This window comes from Alternaria novae-zelandiae, assembly GCF_023758075.1.
Source record: "Alternaria novae-zelandiae strain BMP 2774 chromosome Unknown scaffold_3, whole genome shotgun sequence".
In the NCBI taxonomy this organism is placed as follows: domain Eukaryota; kingdom Fungi; phylum Ascomycota; class Dothideomycetes; order Pleosporales; family Pleosporaceae; genus Alternaria; species Alternaria novae-zelandiae.
This window is the reverse complement of record NW_026056963.1, coordinates 1,456,490-1,471,844: the sequence shown is the minus strand read 5'-3', so window position 1 is coordinate 1,471,844 and position 15,355 is coordinate 1,456,490. Positions and strand designations below refer to the sequence as shown.

The 15,355-nt window shown below is 49.9% G+C and overlaps 7 protein-coding genes and 2 non-coding genes across 9 annotated transcripts; 4 read left to right on the top strand and 5 right to left on the bottom strand.

Annotated features, from left to right (window-relative positions):
• Positions 1 to 393: 393 nt before the first annotated feature.
• Positions 394 to 820, top strand: J4E88_002461 (uncharacterized protein; the record flags this gene model as incomplete). Its single annotated transcript, XM_049396123.1, has 2 exons — positions 394 to 673; positions 729 to 820. The coding sequence occupies 2 exons, from the start codon at positions 394 to 396 to the stop codon at positions 818 to 820; spliced, it is 372 nt and encodes a 123-aa protein (XP_049258527.1).
• Positions 821 to 1,088: 268 nt separating this feature from the next.
• J4E88_002460 (uncharacterized protein) lies at positions 1,089 to 2,363 on the bottom strand (the record flags this gene model as incomplete). Its single annotated transcript, XM_049396122.1, has 1 exon — positions 1,089 to 2,363. The coding sequence occupies one exon, from the start codon at positions 2,361 to 2,363 to the stop codon at positions 1,089 to 1,091; it is 1,275 nt and encodes a 424-aa protein (XP_049258526.1).
• A 1,305-nt stretch (positions 2,364 to 3,668) lies between these two features.
• On the top strand, positions 3,669 to 3,772 carry J4E88_002459. Its single transcript has one exon. It is a non-coding gene; the product is annotated as a tRNA-Glu (tRNA).
• A 187-nt stretch (positions 3,773 to 3,959) lies between these two features.
• On the top strand, positions 3,960 to 4,077 carry J4E88_002458. The gene has a single exon. It is a non-coding gene; the product is annotated as a tRNA-Val (tRNA).
• Positions 4,078 to 4,256: 179 nt separating this feature from the next.
• Positions 4,257 to 5,605, top strand: J4E88_002457 (uncharacterized protein; the record flags this gene model as incomplete). Its single annotated transcript, XM_049396121.1, has 2 exons — positions 4,257 to 4,263; positions 4,608 to 5,605. The coding sequence occupies 2 exons, from the start codon at positions 4,257 to 4,259 to the stop codon at positions 5,603 to 5,605; spliced, it is 1,005 nt and encodes a 334-aa protein (XP_049258525.1).
• Positions 5,606 to 6,069: 464 nt separating this feature from the next.
• On the bottom strand, positions 6,070 to 7,035 carry J4E88_002456 (uncharacterized protein; the record flags this gene model as incomplete). Its single annotated transcript, XM_049396120.1, has 1 exon — positions 6,070 to 7,035. The coding sequence occupies one exon, from the start codon at positions 7,033 to 7,035 to the stop codon at positions 6,070 to 6,072; it is 966 nt and encodes a 321-aa protein (XP_049258524.1).
• A 2,035-nt stretch (positions 7,036 to 9,070) lies between these two features.
• On the bottom strand, positions 9,071 to 10,144 carry J4E88_002455 (uncharacterized protein; the record flags this gene model as incomplete). The annotated part of the gene is made up of 2 exons (XM_049396119.1): positions 9,071 to 9,723; positions 9,784 to 10,144. The coding sequence occupies 2 exons, from the start codon at positions 10,142 to 10,144 to the stop codon at positions 9,071 to 9,073; spliced, it is 1,014 nt and encodes a 337-aa protein (XP_049258523.1).
• A 438-nt stretch (positions 10,145 to 10,582) lies between these two features.
• On the bottom strand, positions 10,583 to 12,043 carry J4E88_002454 (uncharacterized protein; the record flags this gene model as incomplete). Its single annotated transcript, XM_049396118.1, has 2 exons — positions 10,583 to 11,718; positions 11,818 to 12,043. The coding sequence occupies 2 exons, from the start codon at positions 12,041 to 12,043 to the stop codon at positions 10,583 to 10,585; spliced, it is 1,362 nt and encodes a 453-aa protein (XP_049258522.1).
• An 839-nt stretch (positions 12,044 to 12,882) lies between these two features.
• On the bottom strand, positions 12,883 to 14,662 carry J4E88_002453 (uncharacterized protein; the record flags this gene model as incomplete). The annotated part of the gene is made up of 4 exons (XM_049396117.1): positions 12,883 to 13,220; positions 13,277 to 13,723; positions 13,783 to 14,357; positions 14,409 to 14,662. The coding sequence occupies 4 exons, from the start codon at positions 14,660 to 14,662 to the stop codon at positions 12,883 to 12,885; spliced, it is 1,614 nt and encodes a 537-aa protein (XP_049258521.1).
• Between the last annotated feature and the right edge of the window lie 693 nt (positions 14,663 to 15,355).

Below are 15,355 nucleotides of genomic sequence, written 5' to 3'. Positions count from 1 at the left end.
ACACTAGTTGCTCGTTCTCCTTCGCGCTCGACGATGGCTTGACTCTTTGAGCGGTCGCATTGACTTCCAAAGAGTCATGGCACCATGACTCTAAATGACTGATACCAACATGTACCCAACCTTGGAAGCATGCACTGTTTCTAACCATCAGCGCAAAAGGTACCCAGATATTTATCACGACATACTTGGCTATCCACCTCCAATTGACTACTCTCCACTTCTATGAACACTGAAATCACTTCCCCGTCTTCTCATCAAGAGATGACGGCTGCGTTGACCCAGAGGCGACCCACAAACGACGAGCCAACCACATCTCCTGCATTCCCTACAACTCATACGCAAGGAGATACTCTACAAAAGAGAGAAATATCGCATCTCCAAGAACCTCAAAAGATGGCGGCGATCTTCCAAGTCGTACGCCCCCTCGGCATAGACTTTACATCTTCATCAGAAGTCGCCCATAGCATTGGCAAAGCAAAAAAGTACAACTGGCTCATCATACGATACGAATACCCCGACGACGAAGAGGGCAAGACGTTCGTCAAATATCTGACAGCGAATCGCGGCAACAATCCCCAAAGGGTTCTGAAGGACTGGCGAAAGAGATCGCTGCAATCAGAAGTGACAAGGGGCGCTGGAGTGCACTGGGGTAGAGAGTGGATGACCCGTAACTGTGCGTCTGTTCAGTAGGCCCGATACTGCACATAGGTTGCTAATGGAAAGGGCAGTGTATGTGATCTTCAAAGAGGCCAGGGAGGGTAAGGAGGGCAGCGATGAGTCTCTGAAGCATATGCTGGATGTGTTTATGGGGAAGAGATGATAAAGGATAAACGTTAATGCACATAGCGGGGCGAGACATTATGATATCGAGTACTCTTTCAGAAAGCCTCAAGTCAGACCATAGAAAATAGTACTGTACTGTGAACAACAAGACTTTAATTTTTGCCGCCCGATATAAACTGAGCGTGGGTATCATGAACTGTGTAAACGCGCCGTAACTCCCTGACGAATACAGTTACATCTTAAACATTGCAAAACATTGCTGATAGCACATCCTAAAGGTCCTCATCGCGTCGAAACCCAAACACTCAGTGACCGTTGAGACCATCGCTGAATTTCCGCTTCTTAGCCTCGCGTTCACCGTCCTGAGGCGGGCGGTATTGATCCAGCTTGCCCTGCAGACGATACGTTTCCCGCTTGATATTTTCGGCATTAGCCAAGAGGTCCATCTCAGTAACCGGAGCTTCAATACTAGCCAGCACGCTCCTAACAGTGCTGATATGATTGGCATCCTTCTTGTCGTCGCGCCAGCGCGGCGTACCGTCCGCCTCAGCCTTGTATTTCCACTGTCCACCTTCTGTGCGGTAACATTCTATGATACGGCCGTCGAGGCGTTGGTTCAGGGATTTGAGCGTCTCCCACTCGGCGGGGGTGACGGAGAGGGTGGCGAAGACCTCGTAGTGGTTCGCGTTGTGCTGCACGAGCAGTTGTAGGGGGGTGGGTATGGCGTCGTAGTCGGGGATGAGGCCGTCCTCGCCGTCCTGCGGGTCTATGAGCGGGAAGTCGCCGAGGCGGAGCTTGAAGTCGATGGTGTTCTCGTGTGGTGGCTTCCACTTGAGGATGTGTCTGTCGGTACCGAACTGGTAGGGTGTGGATACGCAGGTGAAGATCAGGCCGTCGTTGCCGTGTCGGAGGTTGGGGAGGATGCTGCTGAACATGTCCTCGAGCTTGTATGCAGGGTAGGTCTTCTTTCCTTTGAGTGCAAAGGGCTTCAGGTCGTCTGGTGTAATGTTCTTGCCAAAGGTCCTGGTCAAGCCGGCTTCGTACGGCTTGATGACCCATTCATGCAGCCGACCCAACCGCTTGTCCAGTGTCCTTTGCGTCACATTTGTATTATCCACCGCCAAGCAATCGAAGACATAAAAGTTGAGACGTGGCGCAGGCTCGTTTGGATATTGGTCATGGACCAACTCGCCGTCCAGAAGAGTTCCGAATAAGAATGGCTCGGCTTCGTTCAGGTGCTGGTAGTGACGTATGCGAAATGGAGGCTGGACGTTGTAGTAGTTGTTTTTCCTGTTGATCAGGAAAGTCACAGGCTCGAAAGCCCCTGTCGGTCCCTCTTGCCAGTGCAAGTAGAGCAGGCAGCGCAAGCCGTCTGTCTTCTCGCACATGTAGTATTCATTGCGCTGGAGCTCGGTGACGTGTTCGCGCGAGAAGGATACGGGTTGCGCGCCGGGAAAGCGTGGGTTATCGCGTTCGAGGAGTTCGGCGACAGATTGCTTGAGTGAATGCGCCTCGTCATTTGGGATCTGGAAGCCTGGAATCTGCGGCGGCGCGTGCGAAGGTAGCGCGGCGGCCGGCATATTAGGAAGATACGGGAGGTATTTGAGGCTCCGTAAGAGTTGGGACGTCGAGCGCGATCAATTTCGTATCCGGAAGCGGCTGGAGGAGGGTTGGTCTATCTTCGCAGTCGCAACAGTAGTTGTACAAGCAATGGATCGCCCGGGCGAGCTTACGCGCTAGTGAAGGGTCTGCTTATGTAATCGCTGGCTGTGGCATGGCCCATCATGCTTCTGACCTCGCTAAGATTCAGGGAAGCCTTGATGTATCCGCAGTACAGTTCCCACCATGCCGACTGTTTTTTGTCGCATCAATTCCGTTGAACGTCATTCTGCCAGCGTACCAACTGCCCGATATACTCCGTTGCAACCATGGTACTACGACCGCGCACCACGCCGCGCCTATCAGCCATTACCGAGCACATGACACCAACATGAAAACTAAAAACCCAGAGTCATAAATTACTTTGCTCTTGCCGAGACTTCTCTCCCTCTTGAACAAAATCACCACAATTCTCACATCCAGTTACTACCAGACCCAACACTTACGATGAGCGACTTGCCCACAGAAATATGGGCCATGGTGTTCGCATACTCCGAAGACCCAGAACACCTCTGGATTTCCTGCCGTCACGTCTCCAGCAATCTGAAGGCGGCCGTCGAAATATACACCAGCACCATCTTCCTCCCAAATTTCCTCACGGTATCCCTCGAATATCAGAGAAAAAACAAATCGACCATATCCTGCAGTCGCGGTCTTTTCAAAGGATATTCCCCAGACAAAACCCTTGCTTACTTCGATATGAGCCGTAACGACCGGCCATTCATTCAGTACATTGACACGCAGCGAATGTGTCTCTACGTCGACAAACTACAAAGGGGATGGACAAACAAGGGGTTTGAAGTGCTGGCGAAATTGAAAGGGCCAGATCACGACCGTGCGATCTTTGTCAGACTTTTGGATGGCGTCACTGCTAGTCCTGCGGATAGTAACGAGGGAGTTCTCACCTTTGGGCTCGACTTGGAAGATAGGATCTTGTCCTTTGACTGGCGAGAGGTCATGACCAAGAGCTTCATGGATAGTACTGATTGCGGGGGATATCTTATCGACCACCTGGCGTGGCGCGGTCGTGATAACAGGTTTCCCTGGTGGTGTTAGTGGTGGTTTTGGACTGCTCTATCGGAAATGAACTTGGGAATATCTGTGGGATGAAAAGGAAGAAACATGTCTGATGTGTCGCTAATGGAGGGTCGACCGCGATTGCACATATCAGATGGAGAGTATCTTAGGGCTGTAAGAGGTTTTGTTGGCACTGAACACCAATCAAAGGGTATGTAGTCTAATGGTCAAGGCGCCCACTCTTTCGAGGGTGTCGTCGGGCTAATGAGCTCGACGGTTCATGGAGATACGGGTTCGAGTCTCGTCATATCCAACGACCTTTTGCTCCTTGAATCGTTCTTTGTCTGGTCTATTGGAGATGGACTTGGAGATGTCTGGCGAGGGACAACAAAGAACACTCGTGAACAATGCGGCGAGAAGCGCCACAAGGGCTGTATATCGCGATCAAGAACCTTTTGGCAGTACATAAGAGGTATGGTTCGTGTTAAACTTCATTCAAAGGGTACATGGTCTAATGGCAAAGGCGCCCACTCTTACGCAAGTGAGAGTGACGCTGAACTAGACGGTAACGTCTAGCACAGCAGTGAGGAGATGCGGGTTCGAGTCTCGCTGTATCCAATTACCTATTGCTTTTTGCATCGTTGTTGTCTTTGCAGGAGTCGACTTGTTAGCTATAATTTCTGGTGGCTTCTTCGTCGGATGGACAGGCTCGCTTTTCACTAGAATGCCATGCCTCATATTTGGGAACAGCGCCTCAGCATCCAGGCTTTCACTTAACAACGCCACTTCCTTGTACTATGGAAGGTCTGCGCTTTTTTTTTCGAAAGGGCAGATTGCGTGTTCTAATAGGCTTTCAAGGTTTCGAGGAGCGACCCATGCATAACTCCACCGAAACCACCATGTTGTTGCCAACCCTTTCTCTCTTTCTGGCATTCGTCACCGCTTGTCCACCGCCTCTTAACAGCTTCAAATATGTAGCCAATGATACCCACACAACATCACAGATGATCTCTAGCCTACTCGTATCTAGAGACGAGTCTTCACTAGATCGCAGATGGACTGAGATCGTAACTATGGTATGCTCATCCCTACGCTCCAACGCATGACGTCCAACTGACCGTTCAGCTAGACCGGACAACCTCGTACAGTGTGGCCCGACGGACTGGTCCGATACTGTTTCGAAGACGAGAGCGCCCGCAATAACTTCAAGGACGATATCGACGCAGCCTGGAAACTCTGGGTGGACAAGATTGGGGAACCCGGTTGCCCAAGCGGCCACATACTTCAGTTCAGGGAGTACAGAGTCAAGGAAGGTGTGTGGCCATACTGCTACAACAAACGCGAAAAGGATGACGACCCTTGGGTCTGGAACAAGCACGTCAAAAACGACATTGCCGTTATCGCGGAGTCCAAAGATACTGAGACTCAAGCTTCTTCAGTCACGGGATATATACCAAAAGAATGGAGCGACGAGCAAGGGCGACACGGCATCCATCTCGGTCTCGCCTTCAAGCAAAAATACCCGCCAGATTACTGGATCACAACCGTCGCCCACGAACTAGGCCACCTATTCGGATTCTGGCACGAGCACCAACGCGAGGACCGCAACGACTACGTCCACTTCGACTGTTCCAAACTGCGGGGGTACGCAGCTGCGAAAGCGAAAGTCGAAGCAGCCAAGGAACATACCATGGACCAAGTCTGCGCCGACTACCGTCTAGCTCTCCAATACGACTTCCCCGCTGTCCAAGACTACGATACCATTGACCATATCGCGCCTCTCCGCGAGGGAGGGATTGAGTTACCATTGTACATCAACAGTGACATAGAGTTCGACGACGAATCTATCATGTTGTATACCTCTTCGGAATTCGCGAACGATGGCGCAAATACAGACGACGTCCTACAAGTCCCATTAACCTTCTGGAAACACCGCGGCATCGGCTTCGATCCACCAAACCCAGTCACAAAAGACGACCTAGAAATCATCGACGTGCGATGGAAAGTCAGTGACGGAGATGCAGACGGCGTCCGTCATCTCTACCCTTATGTCGACTCGGATGAAGAAATGGAGAAGAGAAAGAGAGATCAGCCTGGCCGCCGGACTTGGATCGAATGGACGTCTGAGTTCAATAGCATGGTATAACTGATCTGATACCAAGGTAGAAGTATTATGTATTACAAAGATATGTAAACGGCGATACGTTCGTTCGGTCAACGAACAAAGCCATATCTGTGAGATAGAGGAAGTGCAAGATCTTGAGTGGGGTATATAGCGAACCGAATGAATCCAACCGGCCCAGTACGTCGCCGCGCAAGATCGTCCAGTCCATCGTCGTGTGCCGTTAACGCCAGAGATCCAAAATCCAAAAAAGGCGCGTAGTCCTACATATCGTACATAATGTTACAGCGTATTAAAACAGGGTTGCGAGCCAACCGGGGTCTCGTAACTGGATCCAAATAAAGAACGCCTCGCTGGAAAGAATGGTCCCGGATCCCGTAGTAGTGGTGGTGTTACATATATTACAGATGACATGTTCTCGTAAAACACGTCTCAGTCGCGTGGGTCAGTGAAGTCAACGCGTGCAGCTCCTCTCTTTCGTCTTAGGTTTAGAAAAAGCCCTTGCTCTTCCCAGACCCAAGTTTGGGGCTCATGGGTCCAAAGAGTTTCATATCGGTATTCATCTTCTTAACAAACACCAGATAGGCCTCCAGCGCCTCATCTTGTGTCTTGAAAGTCTTATCCCGATTCATCCACATCTTCAGATATTTGTCCGCACCGACATCCTTTAGCGCCGCGTACCAGCCGCCCGACGACCGCTGGCGCAACGATATCGCTAGGTTCTTGCCTTTAAGTCCCGTAACGTTGGACGCTTCGCGCAGGCAGGCGGCGCGTAGATCGCTGTATTCGTCGTCTTCGAGGGAAGAAGAGGAGGACGTTCGCTCCATCTTTGGTCGCGACGAGGAGGTGCGAGCATCGAGTTTGGGGCGCGAGGGTTCTTTAGGTTTGGGCGCAGGTTTCGATTCGGTCTTCTTGCGTGATGGGGTAGAAACCTTGGGTTCTGGGGCTTTCTTTGGTGGCGCGGCGGCTTTGGGTGTTGGGGGAGTTTTCGGTCGCGAACTTGACTTCTTCTCCGATTTGGACGACTTCTCGGCCTTTTCAGATTTCGACTTTTCTGACTTTTCGGCCTTTGAAGACTTCTCGGGCTTTGAGGCTGAAGGTGTGCTGGTTTTTGACGGCGCGGAGGGTTTCGATGCGGTAGCTGTCTTGGAGGACTTCGACTTCGATGGCGTTGGCGGTGTGGGCTTTTCTGGTGGCGAAGTTCTCGCCTTGAACGAATCGAAAGGACTTGGCCATGCGCCTATGGCTTTTGGTGTTTCTTCGACCACTGGCGCATCTTTCTTTGACCTGGAAGTTTTCGCTGGCGTCTTTGGTTCCGGGGCCGCCTTAGTCGCAGCAGAAGCCTTGAGTGGCGCGCCTCTCCTTCCCGTCGCGACTGGAGGCGGGGGAGCAGCGTCAGGAACCGCAGCCTCTCCAAAAAGCTGCCGTGCTCTATCCTTTACACTGGGAAACATCGCGTGTTCGGATCTGGGGTGGTATAACTCGGGCCGACTATACTGCTGATAGAATACAAAGTGCTAAACGCGCGATTACGATTAAGAGGTACTACAAATACACGATGACAGCGCGCGTCAAGACTATGCGAAATGGGAGAAGTAAACAAGATGCGTAAAGAGATGGAAACATAACTGGGGACCTCGGGATGGGGATACGGATTATTCTGGTGCCTAGTTGTGCAACCATGACACGCCCCCATGCCGCATCGGCCAGCATGCGAACAGGCGTTCACATCCAAATTCTGCGTAAATGAGCTAGCGGCCGCTTCTAGAACGCCTGAGAGCATCTCGGAATGCGGGTGGCAAGCGGGTCCCGCGGTTGTTGTTTTGAACGTTATCGATTGAGCATGCTGGACGCGACTCCTGCCATGCGCGCCCAACGTGACCTCAGCATTGTGTCTCGACTTGATCAGCTTGGAAGCCCGTCTGACAACTGAAAACAAAATCGTTTCATGGTGAAATGGTGTACATTGCGATGACCGTTAGGGGCAGTAACGTTACGAGCCACAGTGGCCCCTTTTCCGGAGAACCGGGCTGTGCGGGAAATTGGAACGGGGACGAAGGACGGCGCGGCAAACACCTTCCGGATGAGAACAATGGCCACAACACTGCGCAGATGGTGTTGGAGGAAACAGTTGCATCGCCGTCTGACGTTCGTGATGGAGATGAGATGACTTGCGATAAGGTGAGTTATCTTGGGCTGCATTGTGCATGCTGCACGTCAGTCAACGTGCAGCGAAACGGGCTCGGGATGTGGTATAGCGGGCTCCACCCCTTTAGCGCTCCCTATTTCGAGCCACGCCTTCTCATCCCAGATACCCCATATCTGTCCTTCGCTTACCCAGTCGTTCGCGATCGCTAGGGATGCCTTGACATCCTGCTGTACCAGTCGCTTGGGTCCTCAACCTCGGGAATTCCTGTAGCACAATGGTAGCTCCAAGGTTGTCTATTGTTTATCTGTGATTATTCCAGCGCGTCCATGACACCCGGATCACTCCCAGCTCCCCCTAAACTTTACCAGTCCCAACCATTCTGCTTTTCAGCCGTTACTATGGCGTCCCCTCAAAAATCCATCGTTATGGCTCCCTAGGTACTAGCCAACAAATAATAATGAATAATATAATAGAACTAACATTGTATCTCTCTAATATCTACCTTAGTAATACGTAATAAAGCTATTATAAAAAGTAAAAATATTATCTCTAAACTTAAAGCTCTCTATAATTACTTAATTACTTTTTTATAACTTTAACTATAAAATAAACTAAGTCTTTTTTAGTATAAGATTTTTAATTTTATTAATTTTCTAGAAAAGTATAAAAAGTACTTAAATTTTCTCTTTTATTTATACTAAAAAGACTATATAGTCTACTTTTTTATTAGCTATTTATTTTTTAAAAGTATAGTATAAATATACTTATAAAGTTACTTTTTTATAAGCTATATTTTTATATATACTTTATTTTATATATATAGTAGAAGCTTCTAAGTATTATTAAGCTTAGTTACTATATTATACTTTTTAATATACTAAGTATAATAAAGATTATAAATAAAATTTATACTAATATAAATTAGTATTATTATAGTTTTTATAAATACTATACGCTAAATTAATATTATATATAAAGTTTTAAAGCTAGTATTTATTTTTATATATATTAGATAAAGCTTTTTACTATATAAAAAATTTATTTTATTATACTTATTACTAAGTAGCTATTTTACTTATAAAATACTAAAATTTTTAAATTTAGTATATATACTATAGTATATATAAATAACTATATTAGAATTATAACTATACTAAGTTATTATAACTTTTTACTTTTTAATAAACTTTATAAAAAAAAATATTAAGATTAAAATAAAATATAATTTATTAAGATAGTAATGTTAAGATAATTAAGATTATAATATACTAGCTAACAGCTCTAATTAGCAGCTCTAATAGACTAAAGCGAGTAAACCGTACGTAAAACACACAAAAAGGCTAAGCATATGGCCCAACGATTTCCTGTGTTTTGGCCCAAACCTTGTCCTGGGCGCCGCTCGCCCTCAATCTCGCCAGCGGCTTCTCATTCAGCGTCGTCTCACAAGTATGCCATATCAGGAACAAGCCTCCGTCTTTCTGTCCTACTGTGTTCTTCCCTTCCTCAATACCTTCCCTCAATGGCACACCCTTCCCTCCAAAAGCCGCACTGGTAATCTGATACACATACCTCGCACCGGCCTCCTCTTCCCTATACGTCATAATCCTAATAACCGGATCCATGAATATCCAAGCCGCCCACGAGCCCCAAGACCCTTCCTTGAACCCGCGGAACAGATTCCCCGTGCGCACACTGCCTGGAGCTGCGTGTATGAAAATAATATTCTTGTTCTCTGGTATTGCCGCGAGGCGTTCGAGTGAGAGTGTGGCCATGTTGATCATATGTATCATCGTAGTCATGCCTCCGAAGGCGCCTGGCGCTTCGAGTAGTAGATCATCTGGTTTGAAGAACCAGTCGGTTTCCATTCCGCCCGCACGTACGCTTATTACGCGTGCGCGATCCGAAGCGCGGAGGAGGGGGAGGAGGTTTTGTGTGAAGCAGAATCGCGCGTAGAATTCTAGTACCTGGCTGATGTCTAGGCCTTCTGATGTAACTGGGCATGTAAGTTTTTGATGAAGCGCAGTTGGACAGAATTAAGGTAAAATGGACTTACTCTCTCGTCCGAAAAATGGTACGTATCCGGTAGTCAAGAAGAGCAGATCGATGCTGGTTTCGAGCTTCTTGATGTAGTCGCATATCCGCTTTACCTCAGACAGCAGCGTGACCTGGCCTTCTACCCAGACAATACTCGCATTTGGGTTCGCCGTATGTAGCTCTTCGATGAAAGGTTGGAACGCTGCCTTGCTCTCTTCTCTTCCGACGACGTAGGCTTTGAGGTTTGTTCCAAGTTTCGCTAACGCCCCCAGCGTGATCTTTCCTATGCCTGAGGTCCCACCCACAAACACTGCGATCCGGGGCGCTGTCTGTTCGTCGATTTGCGCATTACTCTCCTTGATCTTGGTAAGATGCACCATGTTGCCGTCTGTGATGGTTATTTGTGAGGACTGTGGATTTGGAGTGCGTGGGTTGATAAGGTGGATGCGCACTGTGCAAGGGTTGAGAGTGCTTGAATACACAGGCGCAGTTACCTGACTGCGCCTCGTGGACGAATTGCGCACGGCAACAACGACCGGATGATTTCAAAAACCTCCGCGCAGCATTTTGTGGCAGTGACTGCATATGCGCCAAGTGTTTGTGATACCTTCCGAGGTCATTTGTGGTCGACAGCTTCCCAAAATCAAACGAGTTCAGCGCCCTCTGTTGCATTTCACAACATCTCCAAACACGAGCGCTACCTAGATAGGTATTATGAAAGGACGGTATGTGTAATGCTAATCTAATTGTATAAGAAATGCACGTTTCCTGTCATGCTCCTATACCTATAACGCCTGCAGACTCTTGTCCATCTAGATTCACGCCTGCGCGCTGACAGGCTTGATGCCAACCTCGGTCATCTTCGTTCTCTCCACTTCCTCCACCGGGCTATCCGCCCTCTCTACAACATCAGTTAGACCCATGTACTTCAAGCTCGCCGACCAACCTAGATCATCGCCGAAGTAATTCTTCATGACCTCAACACCATACTTGATACCGTTCTTCGGGTCGTATGTCAGACATTGCTTGCCAACTGCTAGACCAATGACTGCATCCCATGCTGGCAGCTCTGTTTGCGTGTACTGCTCGGTTGGAGGAGCAAGTTCTGAGTTTAGGATGGCGGAGTAGATGTTTTGTGCAGCGGCTTGACCCATGACTGTTGCGCTGCCTGCGCGCTTGATACCGGTCCAGGCAATTACATCGCCGACGCCGAAGTGGGATGATGCGTTTGGAATGTTGTCCTTGAACATCAGAGATTGGTGGACCATGATCTCCTTGTCCTCGTTCAAGCATTCACTAGGTAAGACACCAGTGGTCGGTGTGCCCTTCTTCGTCGAGTCAATGACGAAGTCGGCTGTGATTGTGTCGTTGTTTGCGAGTGTGACTGTGAACTGACCATTCGGTTGTTCCGTGATAGATGCGCGGCTACCCAAGACCAGCTTGACGCCCTCCTCTTCGAGCAGGATCTTTGCGCGTTCCTTGACGTCTGCCGGTAGTGGCTCTGACGACAGTACTTCACTCCGTGAGTGCACGAGTGTGACGTCGATCTCAGGGTAGTAGCTCTTGATCTCAGCAGCGAATTCGACACCGACGGCACCAGCGCCGATGACTACAACTTTTCTTCCTTCACACTTCGATGGATCGCCGCCAGTGATCTTCTCAATGAAGGCCTTTGAGTCTCTTTGGTACTCTTCGAAGCTTCCAGACTTTGGCACAGCAGGGAACGGTCTCTTCAGGCCGGTGGCCATGACTAGGTAGTCGTATGATTGGTGTTGCGTCTTGCCATTGCGATCGCACCACTCTGCAACCTTGGCTTCAGGGTTGATGTTCTTCACACTTCCATGCTTGAAGTGCAGATTTGGGTGCTTCAGCTCATTTAGATGGCTATACCTCTTCCACATATGGGTGGTGTACTTTGGTGTAACATGGGCGAGCGGTGCGCCAACCGAGTGGACTGCAAGACACAAGCATTAGCTAGATTTCCTCTAACGCAGGGTGACAAGGTGGGGCAGTGAAGATGCTGAGCCTCGGCTAGTGGGGTAGAGTGACGCACAATAACCATCGCGCTCATCGATGACAGTAATTTCAACCCCTCTGTTACTCCGTGCACCCTTGAAGTCAGGGCCTGGGTAGACACTCTGTCGGGCCTTTCCTTGTGAGAGTTCTAGGAGGTTGACGACAGTAGAGATGCCTCCATACGCGCAGCCGACAACGAGTACGCGGTTAGGATTTGATAGGCTGAGGTTGCCCAGTGTGTCAGTAACGCCTTGGAGCCTCATTGTGAATATTTGATCTGATAAAGGAGGGGTCGTGGGGGTGTAGGAGTGTTGGCAGGGCGGGATGGGAGGAAGATGATCTGATTAGATTAGAAGCACAGGTGGCAGAACGCCGACTTCTATATGCCGGCAGCGCACCACACATACACCACACCGACATCGGAAATCAGCTAACTATCGTCGCGCCAGCAACTAAGCTATTCGCAAGTACACGAGCGATCCACCATCGTCGCGGATGTGGTGGTCGGTTTGCGATTGGTGGATGGCTGAGCATCTTATCAGATCCGAGCATTATCCGGTGCAAATTTTATCTGATGCCCCACTCCAACTGCATCTGCCCATCCTTCGTGTCTTGCCAAGATGAGCAATCAAGGGTCTGACTACCCAACGGTGGTCAATGACAGCCTAGTTTCGGTTGCAGCTACCGGAAAGTCGCGTATTCGACCGCTTCTCGACTATACCCCCACATAAGGCCTCCGCTGGTGGACGCACATGTGCGGAGACCAAGGCCGCTGGTCACAGTCACGATTCACAACGTTACAATGAGTTCGTATCAACGAGGAATGGAATACGCGTTCGAACCAGGCCAGTGCTCACTCTTGACTCAGGCTGGTCATTCAATGTCACTACGGTATATCGTTTGATTGCGATAGCTTTGCTGAAGGAAGTCGTATTACAGATGCACGATCGTTCCTGGCACGTGCCAATTAGATCAAGTTAAGTGGAGAAAAAGTCTATATTCAATCTTCGTCTTCGTCGTCAGATCTATTAACATCAAACCCAAGTAGCTCATCGCCCTCTCCTTCTTCATCCTCACCCCTAACCTCTAAATCACGTATCTGTCATTCGCCCTTGAATCCATCCACAAGCACAACTGGGCCCTTGTACTGCTTGCGTCCGCGGATAGCATAGTCAATACCACTCAGAACAGCGACGCCAACGAACATAACAACAGCCCAGTTGAAGTACGCCAAAGGTACAGGCGTGGACTCAGGCCAGAAGCACCAGAAGAAGGCGTGGGAAGAGTAGAGAACGCCACCGATGTTGATGGGTACGCCCCATTTGCCGAGGGACCAGCGGCAGTTGGGGAGGAGTTCGGGGTGGCGGATGCGGCGGTAGAGGACGGCGCCGATGGAGAACATGTATGTTATCATAAGGGCTACGACGTTCAGGGAGATTACTGTAGTACGTTAGCTGACATTGTACAAATATGCGAATCGAAAGGAAGAAACATACTAGCGTTGAAAGCAGTATCCGAGCCGATGTTAATCAAACTCAGCGCAACGGTGATAAGACAAGTCACCGTCACAGCATTCGCCGGGATTTCCAACTTCGGATCAACATGGCCGATCCAGTTGCTGAATGGGAGACCCTTGTCTCTAGCGAAAGCCCAGGTCTGGCGCGAAGTCGACAAGTTGAAGGTTAATGTGCCGGCGAAGATGAGCACCGTAGGAATGGCGTTGAGGGCTACGACACCACCCGAGTTGACGGCTTGGGCGAAGACCCACATGTGCGGGTAGTCTTCCGCGAGTGCAGCGTCGACATCGGTAATCATGAACATGTAGCTGATTAGGAAGACTATTCCGAGAGAGCCGTTCATGAGGTACGCGCCGATCATGGCGCGGGGAACGGTTTTGCCGGCATCTTTGATCTCCTCAGCCATGTGGGCTGCGGAGTCGGAGCCTGTGATCGGGAGTTAGCTTATGTTTCAACGACGAAGCTTGGGAGAGATATAGGCTTACAGATACAGGCGTAAATGGCTGACACCTGACCCACCATAAGAGCCAAACCAGTTGAACTCCAGTTTCCGCCATTCTTGAACTGGGTGAAAGTCACTTCAGCAGTAGCCCGTGGCGACAGAACCCAGAAGACGATGATGATGGCCAAGAAACCAAATACGTGAACGACCAACATGACGTTCTGGAAAATAGGCATAGCCTTTGAGCCCCAGATATTCAGGACCCAGACCAAGAAGGTAACGGCAATGACCATGAGCGTTCCGTGCCAGCTGGTGGGCTCGTATTCTGGATACATGACGATTACGGAGGCTTGGATTAGGGTGCCGACGAGGAAAGGCCCGGAAGCTGTACCGGCTTGCCATGATAGTGTTGACATCCATCCGATGAAGTAGCTGAATGGCTTCTGGACGCTGGGAGGCGAGAATTCGGAAACCCAGTGGTACTGGCCACCAGCGGTCGGTGCCATCGATGCCATCTCTGCTAGCGACAGCATAACAGTGCTGAAGCCGAACCATGTCCAGACGAAACTCCAGATAAGACCTGCTGGGCCTCCATCGAGGAGGCCTTGGTATGTTGCACTACGATATTGTCAGTTCCTAGTCCACATTCATCGTACCAAGGTAACGTACGTCAAAAGCACCTCCCAAGTTCCCTGCAGGATAACGGTAAACGCCAACGCAGACAACGGCCGATAATTCCTTTTCAGCTCTTGCACCTTGCCCATGCGCTCCATATCCGCGCGATCAGCCCTCGTGAAACCCCTCAGAGACTGGTGATACTCCTGACTCTCATCCCCATCCAACGACCGCGACGCATTCGCCCGCGACTCCAACGTCGCCTGCTTATCCATACTGCCAAGCGGCTGAGCCTCGTAAGCAGCCATGACCAGATGCACGCCTTAAGATATGCAGGAACGCAGCGCCTCAATAAAAATGAGACCCAAGAAACAGGAACAGCAAACGCAAACTAACAAGCGAAAACGGTGCGATGGTAAGTAAGAAGAAGGGATTGCCCACACGGACACACGAAATGGCGTGCACATGCATGCTGGCGAGATGGGCTCGTCCAGCCGCTGCGAAATGCCTTGTCTGCCGCTTCCACGAAGAAGTGGGGTGCACTAGACCCAAACCCTCTTCACATACCCGGCATCTCTTTTTCTCGAGCGGAGCCAGGGTCCAATGGTGCAGATACACTCCGGTGCACATGTCAACCAACAAGATCGTCGCGGTACACAGTGCGTGGCCCTCCGACTTGCCATGAATGGTTTGACGTCCTGTCCGCCCAGATGCCACTATCCCTGCCGCTAGCGCGACACCACGCGGCCCGCTTCCTTATATGGGGGTTTGCTGCGGCTGGGCCGTAGGCTATCGCTGCAGGAGTCGTACATTGATTACATGTAGTTGCATCTGCCGCAGGCTTGTGTAGGAAAAGGTAATCCGCCGAGATGACACGTTCGTGAGAGGTGGAAACGTCTCTCTAGGGGAAGCGGAAGAATTCGTTCTGGACCTTCTCCAGCCTTACGAGGTTGAAGGGAGCCAGGGTGAGCATCAGATTAGCGAATGTTGATCATGGTATG